This window comes from Bidens hawaiensis, unplaced genomic scaffold (assembly GCF_021521415.1).
Source record: "Bidens hawaiensis isolate Kalapana, Puna unplaced genomic scaffold, B.hawaiensis_p1.1 tig00006781_1, whole genome shotgun sequence".
Lineage (NCBI taxonomy): Eukaryota > Viridiplantae > Streptophyta > Magnoliopsida > Asterales > Asteraceae > Bidens > Bidens hawaiensis.
Window position 1 is genome coordinate 1 of NW_027491463.1, and position 21,117 is coordinate 21,117.

A 21,117-nucleotide genomic window follows, 5' to 3' on the forward strand; every position below is an offset into this window, starting at 1 on the left:
TAATTGATAAATGGAATACCGAAATTAGCCTGATAATTCAGTCTAATGAAGAAGAATTCTCTAGTGCTAAAACCTTGTTATTACTAATAGAGCATAAGTCCGCGGGAATAATACAAGATTTTATCAAAGGAACCTCCTGGAATGAGGATTTAGATGGTATTGATCTTTTTGAACAAATTATTAACGCCTTATACACTATGTTTTTAGGCCTTGATTTCTTCTCTAATAAAGATCTAGAAAACCAGAAATTGCTTGAAAAAGCAAGACAAAATTTAACAAGAGCACAGTTATGTGACATCTGTCTTTTAGACGAATTCACCTGTTTTTTCGAAACAAATTTATATAAATTAAGTACAGGAGAATACCACTCTTGGGTAGAAGTCTACTTAATGAAAATTCCAATCGTGGGTGAAAAAGCCAAAGAAAGATGGAATAAAGAGAAAAACGGTTTAACAATGCATTCTCTAGGGTTTGCTACTAAAATTGTTAAGGAAGAAATTGCTACATATTGTGATTTCTCTAAGAAACAAAAACAGTTAAAAAGATTCAACAAAAACTGTTGCAGGAAATTAGCAGAAATTCCACAGTTATCTTTCGGCTGTGAGCAAACAAAAGATAAAAAATATTTCAAAAAGAAATATAAAAAAAGGTATAAACCAAAGAAAAGAATCTGGAAAAATAAAAAGAGAAAATTTACTCCTGGAAAATACTTCTAAAAAGAAAAACCTAAAGTTTGTCCTCAAGGAAAAAAGAAATGTAGATGTTGGATATGCTCTGAGGAAGAGCATTATTGTAACACCCCGACCAAAGGCGGATTATACATCGGGGCGCCACATATTGTTTCATTACTCGTGACACTATTGGGTGTCAATATTTAATAAATACATTCATTCGCGCACGCGCAAGGTAAACACAAGATAACATAAATCATCATAAATCAATATATTATAAATCATAATATTCGAACAGCAAAAACTTGTCTTGATACATTTTAATCTAGGTCCAAAATAAAGAAAACTTCCTACGTGTCCACAAGCTCCAAAACAGCTACTGCAAACCTGAACATGTGTTAAAATAAACGTCAAACACTTGCGTGTTGGTGAGAAATCAAGTTTAATACAATACATAGATAACAATAAATCTGCGCGCAACATGTGTATGTCTGGTTTTCAACAAGGGTGTAATCTGATCGGGACCAACTCTAAGATTCATAGATTGCCAGTGCTCACAATTGAGCTCACAAACAAGACAAACTGTGCATGTGCAAACAAAAGAGAAAATCATAAACGATAGTTCTCCCGTGTTCATCTAATGGTACCATGAGAACTGCGGAATAGACCGACAAGACGGTTAATGATCCACACATACAAATAAACAGCCAAGTCTACGTCCTCAACACATGGGATACTGCGCGACTAAAGTTCATAAACAGTTTAAGACTCTAAGTTTGTATGAACACATGAACATCCCAAAACATTAAAATAAAAAGGGATTAGGTACGAGATTACTCACTTGATAAACGATGTGAAGATAGGTAAAGCAAGAACCAAACAAGCAAAGTTAACCTATAATTAAAGATTATTGTTTTAATGATTTGATTTAAGTCTTGATTATTAGTTAGCATAAGTAAATTATTATATATATATATATATTACCGGAAAAGCAGGACAGAACAGGGAGGAAGACGGAGGCAGAGAGGGAGGCGGCAGAGAGAGCAAGGAGAACAGGAGAGATTAAGTGTTTTGTGTGTGTAGTGTTAGGAAAAATAATACTATTATTTATAGAGAAACCCTAGGAAACACATTCCCTAGAAAAAGGGGAAAAGATCTCAAAAAGCAAAAGATTCCAAAAGCAAAAGATATCAAAAGATATGGCAGCAGGGAAAAAAGAGAAAAAGCTGACAGGGAACAGTAAAAAGGCATGGGCAGTTCAGAAAAAGGTACTGGTCAAGCATGGCAAAAGCAGATCTCAAAAGATAATGTCAGTCACTTTTTCTGCCAACCAATGGGGTTGGTGCGCATGCTGCGCCGAAAGTAACTTTTCAGACATAAAGCAGATTAGGTCAACAGCACAAAAGATAAGACAACACAAAAGCAAACGGCTAGATTAAACAGAAGAAAACTCAAAGGGTTTAGCGCGAGAAGGCTCGAGCGCGAAGGCAGACACAGAAGGTCAAGAGAGCGCGAGCGCGAAGGCAGACAGAACCAACCTTAACGCGTCGCGGAAAGAAATACATTTCTAAGCGCGCCGCGGGAAGAATCACATTTCTTAGCGCGCCGCGGGAGGAACTAAAATTCCTAGCGCGCCGCGGGAAGAACTATAATTCTTCGCGCGTCGAGGGATGAACTACGATTCTTAGCGCGCTGCGAGAAGAACTACAAATCCTTAGCGCGTCGCGGGAAGAACTACCGTTCTTAGCGCGCTGCGAGAAGAATTACAATTCTTAGCGCGCTGCGAGAAGAGTTCGTCTCGCGTATCGCTGAAACAGGTGGTCTTCACGCAGGATTCCTTGTAAGGGGTCTGGCGCGTGGAGCTGCGCAGACAACCTTAGGCGGAAAGGAACAAAGGACAAGCAAAGAGTTAGAAGAAAAAGAGGGAAACAAGGCGTAAGGGCGGGACAGCGACAAGAGGGAAAAGAAGGCGGAAAGAGAGAAGAGGGACGGGACGGCGGAAAGAAAGAGAGAGAAAGAGGCGGGAAGGAAAATATATTATTATTATTAAAAGTAAAATATAAGTATAAATATTAAATCATAAAAGAAAGAGATCGGATAAGGGAAACGGGTACCTGGGTCGGGTCGGATCGGGCAGATGTCACAGTCTCCCCTACTTTAAGAAATTTCGTCCCGAAATTTATCTCGAAGTAGGTTGCGCAGAGAACAGGTGCGTGTACTTGATCTTCATTTGATCTTCCCTTTCCCATGTAAACTCGGCTCCGCGCTTGGACTCCCAACGAACTTTCACGATAGGGATACGACTGCGCTTGGTTTGCTTTACCTCGCGATCCATAATCTCAACAGACTTCTCAACGAAATGCATAGTTTCATCAACTTGAACTTCATCAAGTGGAATGTGAAGGTTCTCGTCAGCTAAACACTTCTTGAGATTGGATACATGGAACGTTGGATGCACATTACTGAGCGCGGGCGGCTGGTCAAGTCTGTAGGCAACTTTTCCTACACGCGCGAGAATCTTGAATGGACCAACATAACGAGGAGCAAGCTTACCTTTCTTCCCAAAGCGGACAACACCTTTCCAGGGCGACACTTTGAGGAGAACAAGATCACCGACTTGAAATTCGAGAGGCTTCCGCCTACGATCTGCGTAACTCTTCTGTCGGCTTCTGGCAGTCAGCAGATGATCACGGATCTTGGCGATTTTATCGGTTGTCTCTTGAACAAGTTCGGGTCCTGTGATTTGAGTTTCACCCACTTCGCTCCAACAGATCGGGGAGCGGCACTTACGACCGTAAAGTGCTTCAAATGGGGCCATACCGATACTGGAATGATAGCTGTTATTATAAGAGAACTCAATCAAAGGCAGGTGTGAATCCCAATTACCTCCAAAATCAAGAACACAAGATCGGAGCATATCCTCAAGAGTTTGAATAGTTCGCTCAGACTGTCCGTCAGTCTGGGGATGATATGCCGTACGCATGTCCAAGCGAGTTCCTAGCGCAGATTGGAGAGATTTCCAAAAGCGGGATATAAAACGGCCATCGCGATCGGATATGATGCTCAAAGGAGTACCATGGCGGCAGACAATTTCCTTGACATAAAGCTGCGCGAGTTGCTCAACACGGTAGTTTTCACGAATGGGCAGAAAGTGAGCAGACTTAGTCAAACGATCCACTATTACCCAAATGCTATCATGTTTGCTTGCTGTCAAAGGTAACTTGGTAATAAAGTCCATCGCTACACATTCCCATTTCCACGTAGGAATTTCTGGTTGTTCGAGCAAACCAGATGGGCGTTGGTGTTCAGCTTTCACTTTAGAACAAGTCAGACATTTAGCTACGAACACAGCAATATCCTTTTTCATACCGGGCCACCAATAAGTAATGCGCAAATCCTTGTATATCTTATCAGCGCCAGGATGAATAGAATACCGAGATTTGTGCGCTTCACTCAGGATATCAGCGCGAAGATTCTCATCAAAGGGAATCCAGATGCGATTAAGATAGCAGAGAATTCCACTCAGATTAGGGACAAAGAGTGCTTCCGCGCCACACGCTAACTCGGCGCGAAGGTTACCATTACTGATGGATGCGCGCTGCGCGTCACGAATACGCGATTCAAGGTTGCTTTGAATCGGCGCGAAGTGAAGCTGGGTGCGCGGCAAGATACAGTTAAGTTGGCAGGGTTTTCGGCTGAGCGCGTCGGCTACCACATTAGCCTTACCAGGATGATACCGGATCTCACAATCGTAATCGCTGATGAGTTCGTTCCATCGGCGTTGCCTCATGTTAAGTTCCTTCTGATCAAAGATATGCTGAAGGCTTTTATGGTCAGTGTAAAGGATACACTTAGTACCATAAAGGTAGTGTCTCCAGATTTTCAAGGCAAAAACAACTGCACCAAGCTCGAGATCGTGAGTTGTATAATTCTTTTCGTGAATCTTGAGTTGCCTTGATGCGTAAGCGATAACCTTGCCTCGTTGCATAAGAACACAACCGAGACCTTGGTTGGATGCATCGCAATATACGACAAAATCATCATTACCCTCAGGTAGCGCAAGAACAGGAGCTTCACACAACAAACGCTTGAGCGTCAGAAAGGCTTCTTCTTGCTTCGAGCCCCAAATATACGGTTTACCTTTGTGCGTTAGAGCTGTTAAAGGCAAAGCGATCTTTGAGAAGTTCGAAATAAATCGCCGGTAGTAACCAGCTAAGCCCAGAAAGGAACGGATCTCGGTAGGAGTGGATGGCGTAATCCAGTTCTTGATTGCTTCAATTTTGGATGGGTCGACATGAATACCCATCTTGTTAACAACATGACCAAGAAACTGTATTTCATCAGACCAGAATTCACACTTGGAGAGCTTAGCAAAGAGCTGCTCGGCTCTAAGCTTTTGCAATACCAATCGAAGATGTTGCTCATGCTCGGCCTTGGTCTTAGAATAAATCAGAATGTCATCGATAAACACAATCACGAATTTATCCAAGAAAGGCCTACACACCCGATTCATTAGATCCATGAAAACGGCGGGTGCGTTGGTTAAACCGAAGGACATGACCAAGAATTCAAAATGGCCATAACGAGTTCGAAAAGCAGTCTTCGGAACATCTTCATCGCGGATGCGCAACTGGTGATAGCCAGAGCGGAGATCAATCTTGGAAAAATAAGAGGCACCTTGGAGTTGATCAAAGAGGTCGTCAATACGTGGTAAGGGATACCGGTTTTTAATGGTGAGTTTGTTCAACTCGCGGTAATCAATACACATGCGAAACGATCCATCTTTCTTTTTAACGAACAACACCGAGCACCCCAGGGCGAAGAGCTAGGGCGGATGAATCCTTTAGCAGTCAACTCTTGAAATTGGCTTGCCAATTCTTGCATCTCAGCGGGCGCAAAACGGTAAGGAGATTTAGCTACGGGGGAAGCACCAGGGACAAGATCAATACGGAACTCGACTTCACGAGCGGGAGGGATACCAGGAAGATCATCAGGAAAAACTTCAGGGAAATCACGCACAACAGGGATTTCGCGAAGCTTCTTTTCTTCAGCAGGTTTGACCACATGGGCTAAGAATGCAACACACTTCTTCCGCATAAGCCTTTGGGCTTCGGCGCAAGACATAAGCTTAAGACCGCGGGAGGGTTTTTCGCCGTAGATGTGAAGATCACCATTTTCTCGAGGAATGCGAATCAACTTCTTGGCGCAAATAACTTCGGCGCGATTCTTCGAAAGCCAGTCCATACCAATGATAATATCAAAACTTCCAAGAGGCATGGGGATGAGGTCGATTAGAAAATCGTTTTCGTTAAGGTTAAGCGTGCAATCTTTAATCACAGAGTTAATTAAAACAGTTTCACCGTTAGCCAATTCAACTGAAAAATTCTCTTTTAAATCGCTGCGCGGTCGCGCAAGCTTCTGCTCAAACGCGCGAGAAATAAAACTTCGATCGGCGCCAGTATCAAAAAGTACAGAAGCATAAAATCCGTTAAGCAAAAATGTACCATTAACTACGTCATTATTCGCTTGCGCTTGGTGCGCGGTTATGTTAAAAGCTCGTCCGCGTGCCACTTGGTTCGAAATCTGGTTCACCGGATTCGCTTGCGTAATCTGAACTTGTAGTCTCGGGCACGCGTTCCGGAAATGGCTGGGATCACCGCAGTTAAAGCACGATCTGGGTCGTGGGTTTTGGTAGGTTGGTTGTGGGTTCTGCGGGTAGACTGGTGGTGTTGGCGCAATTGGATTGGCGGGAAGGACTCTACAGTTTTCTGCAAGGTGACCAGCGCGGCCACATCGGTTACAAAGTCGACATAGGACTTGAGGTGGGTGGTGGAGTCTACAGGTTGGGCAGAAGGGGTGGTTTCCTGTGTAAGGTTTCTTAGTTGGCGGGGCAGGGAGTGCTGGATTGGTTAAGGCATAGTTGTGGGCTACAGGAGGTGTTGGGTAAGCTGACAGAGGGTTAGGCGCGTAAACTGGGGGTTGGTAGATGGGTTGCTGGACAATGGGCGGGTTGGTAAGCGCGTAAGCTTGTCTGCGCCTACGTTTCGGGTTGTTATGGTGTGAGGGTTCAGGTTTGGTTTCTGTTGGTTCAGGGACAGTCTTGGTGGGTTTGGTCTTCTCAGTTCCTCGCAGGAACAGGGTTCCTGCTCTGACATGGTTGTCGCTGAGCACAGCGGCCAACTCGATGGCGTCAGAGAGGGTAACTGGGTTTCTAGCCCATACAGAATCTTGAATTTCCATGGGGAGACCCCCAAGGAATTTCTCTATGGCTCGGCGGGAAGGGGTAACAAGGTGAGGGACAAGCAGGCTTAGTTCATGGAAGCGCGTCGCGTACTCGCGCGCTTCACCGCTGTATTGCTTCAAGTTCCAGAATTCTTCCTCCAAGCGCTTAACTTCGTTGGGAGGGCAGAATTCTCGCGTCAGAATTTCCTTAAATTCCTCCCAGAGCATGTTGGAAGCAGCTTCTGCGCCACGCGCATGAGCTACTCCATTCCACCATGTAAGCGCTCTAGATTCCAGGACACTGGAAGCATATAGGGTTCGTCTGTCTGAGGGGCATTGGGTGTGGAGGAAAGTGTTTTCTATTTTCTCAAGCCACTGGAGCATCACGGTGGCTCCTTCAAGACCTGTGAACTTTGGAGGGTTACCCGCGTTAAAGGACTTAATGTTGTAACCAGAGGTGTTGGTATTGTTTTGGCTCAAAGCTTGGGCTATTGCGGCGGCCATTTCCTGGGAACGTTGCTGCGAGCGTCTGCGCGCGGCTTCTTTCTTCTTGAGATGGCGACGAGGTAGCGGAGGCATTCTATAAAAATTTTAATTTTAGTTAATATCTTGATTTTAGCGCAAAGTTTTAATCTTATAAAGCTTGGTTTCGCGGAGTCAGTTACTGTCAAAAGTTAAAGTAAAATAAATGACCCTAAATGCAGACTTAATAAAGGTAACAAATTCGAATCAATAATCGACAATTCATGTATCACCATGACTTTCCGAATTCCCAATTTAAAATATACGAGCAAACGAGTATTGGAGATTGACGATTCATGTATCACCATGACTTTTCAATCTTCAATATAAAATACACAAGAAAATGAGTATTGGAAGTTGACAATTCATGTATCACCATGACTTTTCAAGTCTCCAACCTTAGAACATAATCGTAAATGGAAATTGAAAATCAACTATTCATGTATCACCATGACTTTTCGGATTTTCAAATCCAACAAACGAATATGTAAGTAAAATCAATAAAAATCGAAATTCAATCAAAAATCGAAATATCGCGGAATAAAACATAAAATCATATACTGCGCAAGCGCGAGCATATTCATAAATAACGAGTAATTAACAATAAGCGCGCAAACATGAGATTTCTCTCATGCGCGAGAAGGGACTCTTAGGTATTCTAGGCCGTTACGTCTAACCACCTATCCTAAAGTCAACGAGCTCTGATACCAATCTGTAACACCCCGACCAAAGGCGGATTATACATCGGGGCGCCACATATTGTTTCATTACTCGTGACACTATTGGGTGTCAATATTTAATAAATACATTCATTCGCGCACGCGCAAGGTAAACACAAGATAACATAAATCATCATAAATCAATATATTATAAATCATAATATTCGAACAGCAAAAACTTGTCTTGATACATTTTAATCTAGGTCCAAAATAAAGAAAACTTCCTACGTGTCCACAAGCTCCAAAACAGCTACTGCAAACCTGAACATGTGTTAAAATAAACGTCAAACACTTGCGTGTTGGTGAGAAATCAAGTTTAATACAATACATAGATAACAATAAATCTGCGCGCAACATGTGTATGTCTGGTTTTCAACAAGGGTGTAATCTGATCGGGACCAACTCTAAGATTCATAGATTGCCAGTGCTCACAATTGAGCTCACAAACAAGACAAACTGTGCATGTGCAAACAAAAGAGAAAATCATAAACGATAGTTCTCCCGTGTTCATCTAATGGTACCATGAGAACTGCGGAATAGACCGACAAGACGGTTAATGATCCACACATACAAATAAACAGCCAAGTCTACGTCCTCAACACATGGGATACTGCGCGACTAAAGTTCATAAACAGTTTAAGACTCTAAGTTTGTATGAACACATGAACATCCCAAAACATTAAAATAAAAAGGGATTAGGTACGAGATTACTCACTTGATAAACGATGTGAAGATAGGTAAAGCAAGAACCAAACAAGCAAAGTTAACCTATAATTAAAGATTATTGTTTTAATGATTTGATTTAAGTCTTGATTATTAGTTAGCATAAGTAAATTATTATATATATATATATATTACCGGAAAAGCAGGACAGAACAGGGAGGAAGACGGAGGCAGAGAGGGAGGCGGCAGAGAGAGCAAGGAGAACAGGAGAGATTAAGTGTTTTGTGTGTGTAGTGTTAGGAAAAATAATACTATTATTTATAGAGAAACCCTAGGAAACACATTCCCTAGAAAAAGGGGAAAAGATCTCAAAAAGCAAAAGATTCCAAAAGCAAAAGATATCAAAAGATATGGCAGCAGGGAAAAAGAGAAAAAGCTGACAGGGAACAGTAAAAAGGCATGGGCAGTTCAGAAAAAGGTACTGGTCAAGCATGGCAAAAGCAGATCTCAAAAGATAATGTCAGTCACTTTTTCTGCCAACCAATGGGGTTGGTGCGCATGCTGCGCCGAAAGTAACTTTTCAGACATAAAGCAGATTAGGTCAACAGCACAAAAGATAAGACAACACAAAAGCAAACGGCTAGATTAAACAGAAGAAAACTCAAAGGGTTTAGCGCGAGAAGGCTCGAGCGCGAAGGCAGACACAGAAGGTCAAGAGAGCGCGAGCGCGAAGGCAGACAGAACCAACCTTAACGCGTCGCGGAAAGAAATACATTTCTAAGCGCGCCGCGGGAAGAATCACATTTCTTAGCGCGCCGCGGGAGGAACTAAAATTCCTAGCGCGCCGCGGGAAGAACTATAATTCTTCGCGCGTCGAGGGATGAACTACGATTCTTAGCGCGCTGCGAGAAGAACTACAAATCCTTAGCGCGTCGCGGGAAGAACTACCGTTCTTAGCGCGCTGCGAGAAGAATTACAATTCTTAGCGCGCTGCGAGAAGAGTTCGTCTCGCGTATCGCTGAAACAGGTGGTCTTCACGCAGGATTCCTTGTAAGGGGTCTGGCGCGTGGAGCTGCGCAGACAACCTTAGGCGGGAAGGAACAAAGGACAAGCAAAGAGTTAGAAGAAAAAGAGGGAAACAAGGCGTAAGGGCGGGACAGCGACAAGAGGGAAAAGAAGGCGGAAAGAGAGAAGAGGGACGGGACGGCGGAAAGAAAGAGAGAGAAAGAGGCGGGAAGGAAAATATATTATTATTATTAAAAGTAAAATATAAGTATAAATATTAAATCATAAAAGAAAGAGATCGGATAAGGGAAACGGGTACCTGGGTCGGGTCGGATCGGGCAGATGTCACAATTATGCTAACGAATGTCCTAATAGACAAAAATTTCCAGAGAAAGCGAAGCTTATCTCTATAGCAAAAACAGATGGATATTTTCCCTATCATACTTCTTTATATAGGAGAAGCAGATTTTTACAAATGACCAAAATGGCCTTCTTTAGGTTTTTCATCTGTTTTTGCTATAGAGATAAGCTTCGCTTTCTCTGGAAATTTTTGTCTATTAGGACATTCGTTAGCATAATGCCCTTCCTCAGAGCATATCCAACATCTACATTTCTTTTTTCCTTGAGGACAAACTTTAGGTTTTTCTTTTGAGAAGTATTTTCCAGGAGTAAATTTTCTCTTTTTATTTTTCCAGATTCTTTTCTTTGGTTTATACCTTTTTTTATATTTCTTTTTGAAATATTTTTTATCTTTTGTTTGCTCACAGCCGAAAGATAACTGTGGAATTTCTGCTAATTTCCTGCAACAGTTTTTGTTGAATCTTTTTAACTGTTTTTGTTTCTTAGAGAAATCACAATATGTAGCAATTTCTTCCTTAACAATTTTAGTAGCAAACCCTAGAGAATGCATTGTTAAACCGTTTTTCTCTTTATTCCATCTTTCTTTGGCTTTTTCACCCACGATTGGAATTTTCATTAAGTAGACTTCTACCCAAGAGTGGTATTCTCCTGTACTTAATTTATATAAATTTGTTTCGAACAAACAGGTGAATTCGTCTAAAAGACAGATGTCACATAACTGTGCTCTTGATAAATTTTGTCTTGCTTTTTCAAGCAATTTATGGTTTTCTAGATCTTTATTAGAGAAGAAATCAAGGCCTAAAAACATAGTGTATAAGGCGTTAATAATTTGTTCAAAAAGATCAATACCATCTAAATCCTCATTCCAGGAGGTTCCTTTGATAAAATCTTGTATTATTCCCGCGGACTTATGCTCTATTAGTAATAACAAGGTTTTAGCACTAGAGAATTCTTCTTCATTAGACTGAATTATCAGGCTAATTTCGGTATTCCATTTATCAATTACCTCTTTTCTTTTTTCGAGGTCAAAGATACAGTCAATTTTTATAGTGTCAATGGCAGTAGAGCTTCCATTGTTAGCACTAGGTATTCCCTTATGATATGGCATAGAGAATTCAGCTTTTGCTTTTTTATAGCGTGTTCTACCATAACTAGTACTAGCTTGATGCATTCTAGTATTTTGTTTTGGAATTTCATCTTCTTCTGAAGAATCTTCTTCCTCTTCTGTTTTAGGTTCTGGAATAACCAAAACTGTTTCTTTTGGGAAATATTTTTCGTTCAAATTTTTATTTTCAAAAAATTTTTTCTCGCATTCATCTTCACTTAAAGACAAGAGTTGAACGAGTTCATTAATTTGATCCACTGGAAGGGTATCTAATTGCTCATTAAAAACTTGTTCTAATTTTTGTGTAATAGAATTCATTTTGAATTAAGCTGTAGAAAATGTAATTTCTTTTTCTTCAAGAACTTGTAAATGGTTCTTAATATCATATAAGGCTGCGAATTCTTTAGCAAGATTGTTAAGCCTTTCATGAGGATCCATATTGATGTCGTTTATCAAGTAATGAATTCTTATTTGTATGGAGTGAATGAGTATTCTATATTCATTCTTTTTGGATTGAATATTTCTAAAGGCTATTTTTAAATAATTTTTTATCATTGCCTTATTTTGACTTTTGAAGGTCTTCTTCATTAGAGTTAAAAGGCCAAGTTAGCGCGTTTGGACTTTTGGAATTTCCTAATGATGGATTTCCCACGTTGAAGTTAGGAAAAGAGTATTTCTGAGATTTTTCAGAAATTTTTTCTTTTTGCCTTACGGATGTTGAAGGCTGTGTTTTTTCGTGATTATCAATTTTTTCTAAGACATCTTTGATAATTTTTGCCGCAATGACTTCTAAATTTTCTTTAGTAGCCATGTTGTCTATTTTATTAATTAATTCTTTAATTAATTCTTCTATTTTTATGAGTGAACTCATATTATTCTTATAAAATATATGTTTATTTTTGCTTCAATTACTTCTTCTAAAGAAGCTATAGTATTTAAAATTAGTTTTGAGGACATTATATCCCAACAACTTCTTTTAAAATTTCTCCGTACTTATCTTTCCTTTCGGACATAGACCTCATTAATTGAAGTTCACTGTTACCAGCTTCTCTTAAATGTGAAGAGGTTCCTGCATAACTATGTCTTGGTTTAGACACAAGTATTTGTTTGTTTCGAGCAATATCGATTGCCCAATTTTCTCGTAACTGTGAAGGTTCTGAAAACTTACTTCCTTCTACGGTTCCGATTTCTGAAAATACATCTTCTATAGTTATATTCTCATTTTCCTTATACTCAATTGAATGAGTACTATTTGTTAAAGCATATGAGATTAAATAATTAATCGTAAATACTTTATTTCCTGGTTCCATTAGGTCGGTTCTTTCACACTGATGTATGAAACTTAAAGTTTTATCGAAATCTTTTGAATCTCGATGTAAGGCAAATTTAGGATAAACAGTAAACATAAATTTACCATATGCTAAATTTCCTTGTATAGCTCCTAGGAGAGCGTCTTGTCTATTGATAATTCTATTATCAACTAAAGCCATTTTTATAGGAAAATTAATTCCATCTCTAAATTGTGCTTTTAGGAGAATTTTTACAGCTCCTATATGTACCATAGAGAGGGACTTTCTTAAATCTGGTTTTATTTGCAAAAGTCTTTTTGCAATTTCTCCCTTTGTTAGAAGTGGTAAATACACTTCTCCAGATGTATTTTTTATATCCACTGAGATTTCTTCAGTGTTGAAACAATAGAAGATTTTATTTTTTCTAGTAAAAGCTCTTGAAACAAGACTTTGTAGATTATTAGGTTGGTTAAAAACTTGCTTGGAGTTAAGCTTAAATTTAAGCTTGTTAATTTTTGATAATTGATCAGAATTAATCATGTAATCTGATGAAAAACCTTCTTCATTTTCACTGAAATTTATTATTTCAGTTGTTTGTTGTTCTGATTCTTCAGAATCTTTTGAAAACAAAAGTTTGTTTTCCATTTTTAAAGGAGTTTCTATGTACTCTTATTTTTTGAAAAGGAGCAACGAGGCTCTGATACCATACTGCGGATAATGCGGAAAAATATTTTGTTTAAAGAAAAAGATATTTCTTTTGGTAAGGAGAAACATATATAGAATCTTTTGAAGTATAAAAACAGCAGAAATAAATTTATACCTTTCAATCTGTAATCAATCTATCTTGCTCTTGTAAGTTCTAATCTTCTGCAAGTGACCAATCCAACAACACCATGATTTCCCTAACGCCTTCCCTTCTGGCTAAACGGTACTCCCCTTGGTGGCTAAATAGGATTCCAGGTTTTACAGGATGAAAACTTATTATGAAGAAGATAAAGGAATAAGATTTAAAAGGATATTTTTATTTCATAACTGTCTTTCCCGAAGGAAAAACTTCATGATATCTACATTGTTTCTCCTATAAGGAGATTTACTCACACATGCTTTTATGAAATCAAAAGTGAAAGAAAAGGGGCGAGTGTTGATGCCCTTAAACCTAAATCATACTTCTTTATATAGGAGAAGCAGATTTTTACAAATGACCAAAATGGCCTTCTTCTATCGTCATTGATGACGTTTTTAGTCTATATACCCATGTGTTGGGTCCAGATCTCTGGTGTCTTCTTCCGAAAAGTAGATTCTTCTTCAGTGGAAGAGCTGCTTTTTGTTAAAGTTGCTTTGCACCATGTGCATTGGTGGTCCTCAATGATTTCTTTTAACTTTTGGCAAAGTTTTTCTTTGGTGGTGGGGCTGACCTCCACTTTATTTTCAATAATTTGTTGTGTGAAATTATTGATAGCTGCCCGTTCGACTTGTGGAAGAGGCGTTGTGCTGTAACTTGTAATGATGCAATTATTGCTGCAATAATTTACTTTGTTAAAGCTTCCTCTCTTGATTTTATCAAGATTGTGAAAGATCCTAATGAATCTTTCTGTTCTGATTGAACTCCAGTTTTCAATGTCTTCATCATCGTTCATAATTTTTGAAGGATTGACAGTTCTTATTTTGGCTAGGCCGATTTCTAGGTGATGGTAGGCGGGAAAAGTACTTCCTTGATACCAATCGGTAAGAGTGGATGTGCATTTGACAAAGATATTTGCATCCTTTGCTGCTGCAATCTTCTTTCGAAAGTTTTTAATTGCTTTCTTCATTCCTTCTGTCAATAAACTGATTTCTAGCAAATTAGACGCAGGATAAATAAACTTGATTAATCCAGCAGAAAATGCTAGAGAAACAAGTTCTGGGCTAGAGCCTGGACAAAAGACAATTAGGCTTTTAGTGGCCTTATCTTCTGTGTAGATATGTTCGGACTCAAAATCATTTTGACTAAGGGACCTTGCTTTGGACCATATTGTCCTGAATTCATCCAGAGATATGATATCCTTTTCTTCTTTTTCTTCAAAACGTGTCATTTTTGAGAAATTTGTGGGAGCTTCTCTGAACTCTATAATTTTTTCTGATTTCCTGGGTTTCAAGGGTTCAGGAAAAGTTATTACCTTTAGAGGTATTTGTTTTTTGCCGAATTCCGCCGAAAAACGTGTAGCTTCTTGTTGTGCTTGATACAAGGTTTTGTATTTTCTGAACGGGAAGGGATTTCCCGAGGTGTATTTGGAGACTAGAGACCAGTCTTCATAAATTCCTCTGTGATCACCGTCAAAAATGACATAGAACCTTGAAGTATCTTTTTCTGGTTTGTTAGCCATTTCTGAGTAACTTGGTCTGAGAGAGACCTTTTCAGTTTTTGGCAAACTGTCAGCCATCAACGGATTTGTTGTGTCTTTACCAGAGCCGTTTGCTTCTGGACTAGATGAAGATTGTGGTTCTTCATTTACCTTATCTTTGCTTTTTTCCAAAGCAACAGGAGTTAACGGACTTGAGTGTTCTTTACCCTTAGCCGTTTGTAAGGGAATAGATTCAGATTGTATCCTTTTGGATTCCTGTTCTGAATTAACAGTTGTTGCTTTTAGACTTTCGTCATATAAAGCTATTTTTTCTTGAATGGCTTTAAGCTCAATAATCAAGAATTTTTCTTTAAGGCGTAATGCCTTTAATTCATCCATTTCTTTTTATTTTCTAAACCCGAATCCCCTTTACTTAAAATTTATAAAAAGAGATATTGAATTTTGAGATGATAAATATGGGCTTGTGTGGTCCTTATTTATAACCGGGTAAATAGTGATTTCAATTATTTTGAAAATCACGTGTAAGGCAATCAGCCAAGACATTTTTTGGCCCCTCAAGGTGCTCAATATCAAAAGCATATCTTGAGAACCACATTTGCCATCTGACGAGGCGTCCTTGTTTATTATCTCCAGAAATTTTTGTTTTAAGGAAATAAGTAAAATTTTTGTTATCTGTCCTGACTAGGAATTTTACAGGAGTGAGATAAATGGAAAATTTTGATATAGTATTTTTTTACCGCTAGTAATTCTTTTTCATTACTGTGATAATTTCGTTCAGCTGGTTTAAAGCTTCCCGAAGTGTATCTGCATATCTCTTCTTTTTCGGCTGTTTTAGCCTTTAGAACTCCTCCCCAAAAATCGTTTGAGGCATCAGTTTCTATAATAAGAAAATCTTTTTCTTTTGGGAGATAAAGTTTTGGAAAATCTGTTAATTTTTTCTTTATCTTTTTTATATAATCAGTATCAGCTTGTTTCCATTCCCAAACATAATCTTTCTTTAATTTTACCTGTAACGGTTTTCTAAGCTCTGCAAGCTTTGGAATATAACTTTCTGCATAAGTTAAAACGCCCAAAAATCTTTGAAGATGTTTCTTGTCTTCTAAGATATTAGGAAATTTATGCAAATTTTCTAAAATGTGTTTTTGAGGACAATGAGTCCCTTGATCAATTTCTAAGCCTAAGAAATTTATTTTTGTCTTAAAAAGATTTGCTTTCTTTTTAGACAGAATTATCCCATATTTTTCAATTGTTTTTAGAACTGAAAAAACATGAAAATAGTGCTTTTCTTCGGAGTTTGAGAAAACTATTATATCGTCAACATAGACGGTACAATATTCTTCTAATCCTCTTAAAGCGTTTTGCATATGTCGTTGAAATATGTTGGGTGCTTGTTTTAAACCAAAAGGAACTACCTTCCATTGATAATGTCCGTCTGGGCATGTAAATGCAGTTAATAACTGCGATTCTTCATCTAATAGAACTTGCCAGAAACCACTTTTGCAATCGAAACTTGAAAAAATGGTTTTGCCTCTTAAGAGGGTTAGTAACTCTTGCATACACGGGAGATTATGGCTATCACCTTTAGTAGCTGCATTGATTGCTTTATAATTTACAACCATTCGCTTTTTTCCTCTTCTTTTTTCTGCCTCATTTTCAACTAAGAATGCAGGAGACATGTGAGGAGATTTACTTGGGACTATTAGTTTAAGATCTAATAGTTCTTTGATTTGTTTTTTAAACTCTTCCCTGTCCTGGGGACTATATTTCATAGGTTTTACCCTGATTATAGTTTTTGGATCAATTAACTCTATTGACGCTTTCATCCATTTTTTGGATTTTTCAGGATCTATAGGGTTTTCTGAGCATACTTTCTCAAGTATTTCTTCAATTTTTTGATACTTTCTTATTTCTAGAAAGTATTTTTCTTCAGGTTTTATAACTTCTTGAGTTATATTAGTACCTGGTATTTGTTTTGTTTTTGAATCTTTTTTCATAGATTCAAGAAATCCAGGCTTTCCTAATTGAAAGGCTTTTGTTACTTTTTTAATCAAAATCATTTCCTGATTAAGATGAAAAGATATTCTATCAAGCCATTGGGTAAATGGACCATATAACTGACAGAAATTGTTTCCTAAGAGTATATCAATACCTGATTCCTGTTGATAGATTGTTGGAATAATAAAAGGTTCTCTTGAGAAATAGACAATCAGATTTCTACAGACTTTATCCAACTTAATTGTTTCTTGATTGGCGATTGTTACATCAATGCTTCTGGGAGTATTTTCCCATAATTCATCGGGTATAACATGCTTACTTGCGAGACATAGACTTGCCCCTGTGTCTATATAACAGTGTAGAGTTATAATTTTATATCCTTTTAGGAAAATTTTTCCCTTGATATAAATTGAGTTAGGATTAGTTATGTTTGAATATACTAACTCATTTTTCTTTTGAGGAAAAAAATGTAAAATATCTTCTTCCCAATTGATAATTAGATTTTTATTCATCCAGATTCTTCGGAAGAAGAGAAATCTTCAGAGGATGAATCACTAATTATTTTTAATGAATATACTTGCATATAATCATCAAAACTATCTTCAGAGGGAAAATATCCATCTGTTTTTGCTATAGAGATAAGCTTCGCTTTCTCTGGAAATTTTTGTCTATTAGGACATTCGTTAGCATAATGCCCTTCCTCAGAGCATATCCAACATCTACATTTCTTTTTTCCTTGAGGACAAACTTTAGGTTTTTCTTTTGAGAAGTATTTTCCAGGAGTAAATTTTCTCTTTTTATTTTTCCAGATTCTTTTCTTTGGTTTATACCTTTTTTTATATTTCTTTTTGAAATATTTTTTATCTTTTGTTTGCTCACAGCCGAAAGATAACTGTGGAATTTCTGCTAATTTCCTGCAACAGTTTTTGTTGAATCTTTTTAACTGTTTTTGTTTCTTAGAGAAATCACAATATGTAGCAATTTCTTCCTTAACAATTTTAGTAGCAAACCCTAGAGAATGCATTGTTAAACCGTTTTTCTCTTTATTCCATCTTTCTTTGGCTTTTTCACCCACGATTGGAATTTTCATTAAGTAGACTTCTACCCAAGAGTGGTATTCTCCTGTACTTAATTTATATAAATTTGTTTCGAACAAACAGGTGAATTCGTCTAAAAGACAGATGTCACATAACTGTGCTCTTGATAAATTTTGTCTTGCTTTTTCAAGCAATTTCTGGTTTTCTAGATCTTTATTAGAGAAGAAATCAAGGCCTAAAGACATAGTGTATAAGGCGTTAATAATTTGTTCAAAAAGATCAATACCATCTAAATCCTCATTCCAGGAGGTTCCTTTGATAAAATCTTGTATTATTCCCGCGGACTTATGCTCTATTAGTAATAACAAGGTTTTAGCACTAGAGAATTCTTCTTCATTAGACTGAATTATCAGGCTAATTTCGGTATTCCATTTATCAATTACCTCTTTTCTTTTTTCGAGGTCAAAGATACAGTCAATTTTTATAGTGTCAATGGCAGTAGAGCTTCCATTGTTAGCACTAGGTATTCCCTTATGATATGGCATAGAGAATTCAGCTTTTGCTTTTTTATAGCGTGTTCTACCATAACTAGTACTAGCTTGATGCATTCTAGTATTTTGTTTTGGAATTTCATCTTCTTCTGAAGAATCTTCTTCCTCTTCTGTTTTAGGTTCTGGAATAACCAAAACTGTTTCTTTTGGGAAATATTTTTCGTTCAAATTTTTATTTTCAAAAATTTTTTTCTCGCATTCATCTTCACTTAAAGACAAGAGTTGAACGAGTTCATTAATTTGATCCACTGGAAGGGTATCTAATTGCTCATTAAAAACTTGTTCTAATTTTTGTGTAATAGAATTCATTTTGAATTAAGCTGTAGAAAATGTAATTTCTTTTTCTTCAAGAACTTGTAAATGGTTCTTAATATCATATAAGGCTGCGAATTCTTTAGCAAGATTGTTAAGCCTTTCATGAGGATCCATATTGATGTCGTTTATCAAGTAATGAATTCTTATTTGTATGGAGTGAATGAGTATTCTATATTCATTCTTTTTGGATTGAATATTTCTAAAGGCTATTTTTAAATAATTTTTTATCATTGCCTTATTTTGACTTTTGAAGGTCTTCTTCATTAGAGTTAAAAGGCCAAGTTAGCGCGTTTGGACTTTTGGAATTTCCTAATGATGGATTTCCCACGTTGAAGTTAGGAAAAGAGTATTTCTGAGATTTTTCAGAAATTTTTTCTTTTTGCCTTACGGATGTTGAAGGCTGTGTTTTTTCGTGATTATCAATTTTTTCTAAGACATCTTTGATAATTTTTGCCGCAATGACTTCTAAATTTTCTTTAGTAGCCATGTTGTCTATTTTATTAATTAATTCTTTAATTAATTCTTCTATTTTTATGAGTGAACTCATATTATTCTTATAAAATATATGTTTATTTTTGCTTCAATTACTTCTTCTAAAGAAGCTATAGTATTTAAAATTAGTTTTGAGGACATTATATCCCAACAACTTCTTTTAAAATTTCTCCGTACTTATCTATCCTTTCGGACATAGACCTCATTAATTGAAGTTCACTGTTACCAGCTTCTCTTAAATGTGAAGAGGTTCCTGCATAACTATGTCTTGGTTTAGACACAAGTATTTGTTTGTTTCGAGCAATATCGATTGCCCAATTTTCTCGTAACTGTGAAGGTTCTGAAAACTTACTTCCTTCTACGGTTCCGATTTCTGAAAATACATCTTCTATAGTTATATTCTCATTTTCCTTATACTCAATTGAATGAGTACTATTTGTTAAAGCATATGAGATTAAATAATTAATCGTAAATACTTTATTTCCTGGTTCCATTAGGTCGGTTCTTTCACACTGATGTATGAAACTTAAAGTTTTATCGAAATCTTTTGAATCTCGATGTAAGGCAAATTTAGGATAAACAGTAAACATAAATTTACCATATGCTAAATTTCCTTGTATAGCTCCTAGGAGAGCGTCTTGTCTATTGATAATTCTATTATCAACTAAAGCCATTTTTATAGGAAAATTAATTCCATCTCTAAATTGTGCTTTTAGGAGAATTTTTACAGCTCCTATATGTACCATAGAGAGGGACTTTCTTAAATCTGGTTTTATTTGCAAAAGTCTTTTTGCAATTTCTCCCTTTGTTAGAAGTGGTAAATACACTTCTCCAGATGTATTTTTTATATCCACTGAGATTTCTTCAGTGTTGAAACAATAGAAGATTTTATTTTTTCTAGTAAAAGCTCTTGAAACAAGACTTTGTAGATTATTAGGTTGGTTAAAAACTTGCTTGGAGTTAAGCTTAAATTTAAGCTTGTTAATTTTTGATAATTGATCATAATTAATCATGTAATCTGATGAAAAACCTTCTTCATTTTCACTGAAATTTATTATTTCAGTTGTTTGTTGTTCTGATTCTTCAGAATCTTTTGAAAACAAAAGTTTGTTTTCCATTTTTAAAGGAGTTTCTATGTACTCTTATTTTTTGAAAAGGAGCAACGAGGCTCTGATAATTCTAGTTTATCAGATAAAAATATCTTTTTCTTTAAACAAAATATTTTGTAATGATGTGAAGCCCTTTTGTATCATGGTGTTGACTTAATGTGTAACTGACCGATGACAAATATCTAAAACCAGACCATCTCAATAAGACCGTTCGTTATGGGCGTTCGCGAGGGGGGGGGGCGGTTTTGGTTCTGAACACCGCAGAGGGGCACTATTGTAGGGGCGCTCGGGGTGGGGGGGGGGACTTTCACACGCACATACACATATAATGGGGCGGTAAATGGGCTTTAAACCACAGTGGGGCGTTATACAGAAGGGCTTTGAAGCCCTGTTTCGTACGTGACGATAACGTGGAGGGGCTTTACATGTGATGGCTTTATAGCCAGATATAGATTGGTTGGGAGTGGTGTGACGAAAACGTGTCTCTTGTCAGCTTGAGCTAAGTAACAAATCATGTCGTGTTATGGCTGTTCAGTGATGCGAATTCGGTTAGGTGTGTATCGGTAGTTACTAGGGGTGTGCATGGGTCGGTTTGGGGCGGTTTTGAGCCAAACCAATAAACATAACCGATATGTCGGTTAGTGGATAACCATAACCAACCCATTATGGCGGTTTTTAGTTAATCGGTTTTGTAGGTTATAGTGAGTCGATTATGGGTCG

At 37.5% G+C, this 21,117-nt stretch overlaps 2 protein-coding genes across 2 annotated transcripts; both read right to left on the minus strand.

Moving 5' to 3' along the window:
* Window positions 1-12,223: 12,223 nt before the first annotated feature.
* Window positions 12,224-12,757, minus strand: LOC143633555 (uncharacterized). Its single transcript, XM_077101832.1, has one exon. It carries the CDS (start codon window positions 12,755-12,757, stop codon window positions 12,224-12,226), a length of 534 nt encoding a protein of 177 aa, XP_076957947.1.
* A 6,671-nt stretch (window positions 12,758-19,428) lies between these two features.
* Window positions 19,429-19,962, minus strand: LOC143633556 (uncharacterized). Its single transcript, XM_077101833.1, has one exon. It carries the CDS (start codon window positions 19,960-19,962, stop codon window positions 19,429-19,431), a length of 534 nt encoding a protein of 177 aa, XP_076957948.1.
* Between the last annotated feature and the right edge of the window lie 1,155 nt (window positions 19,963-21,117).

Bases quoted from the DNA above. Each gene is read 5' to 3' on its own strand.
- LOC143633555 (XM_077101832.1), bottom strand. From the start codon at position 12,757: ATGGCTTTAGTTGATAATAGAATTATCAATAGACAAGACGCTCTCCTA.
- LOC143633556 (XM_077101833.1), bottom strand. From the start codon at position 19,962: ATGGCTTTAGTTGATAATAGAATTATCAATAGACAAGACGCTCTCCTA.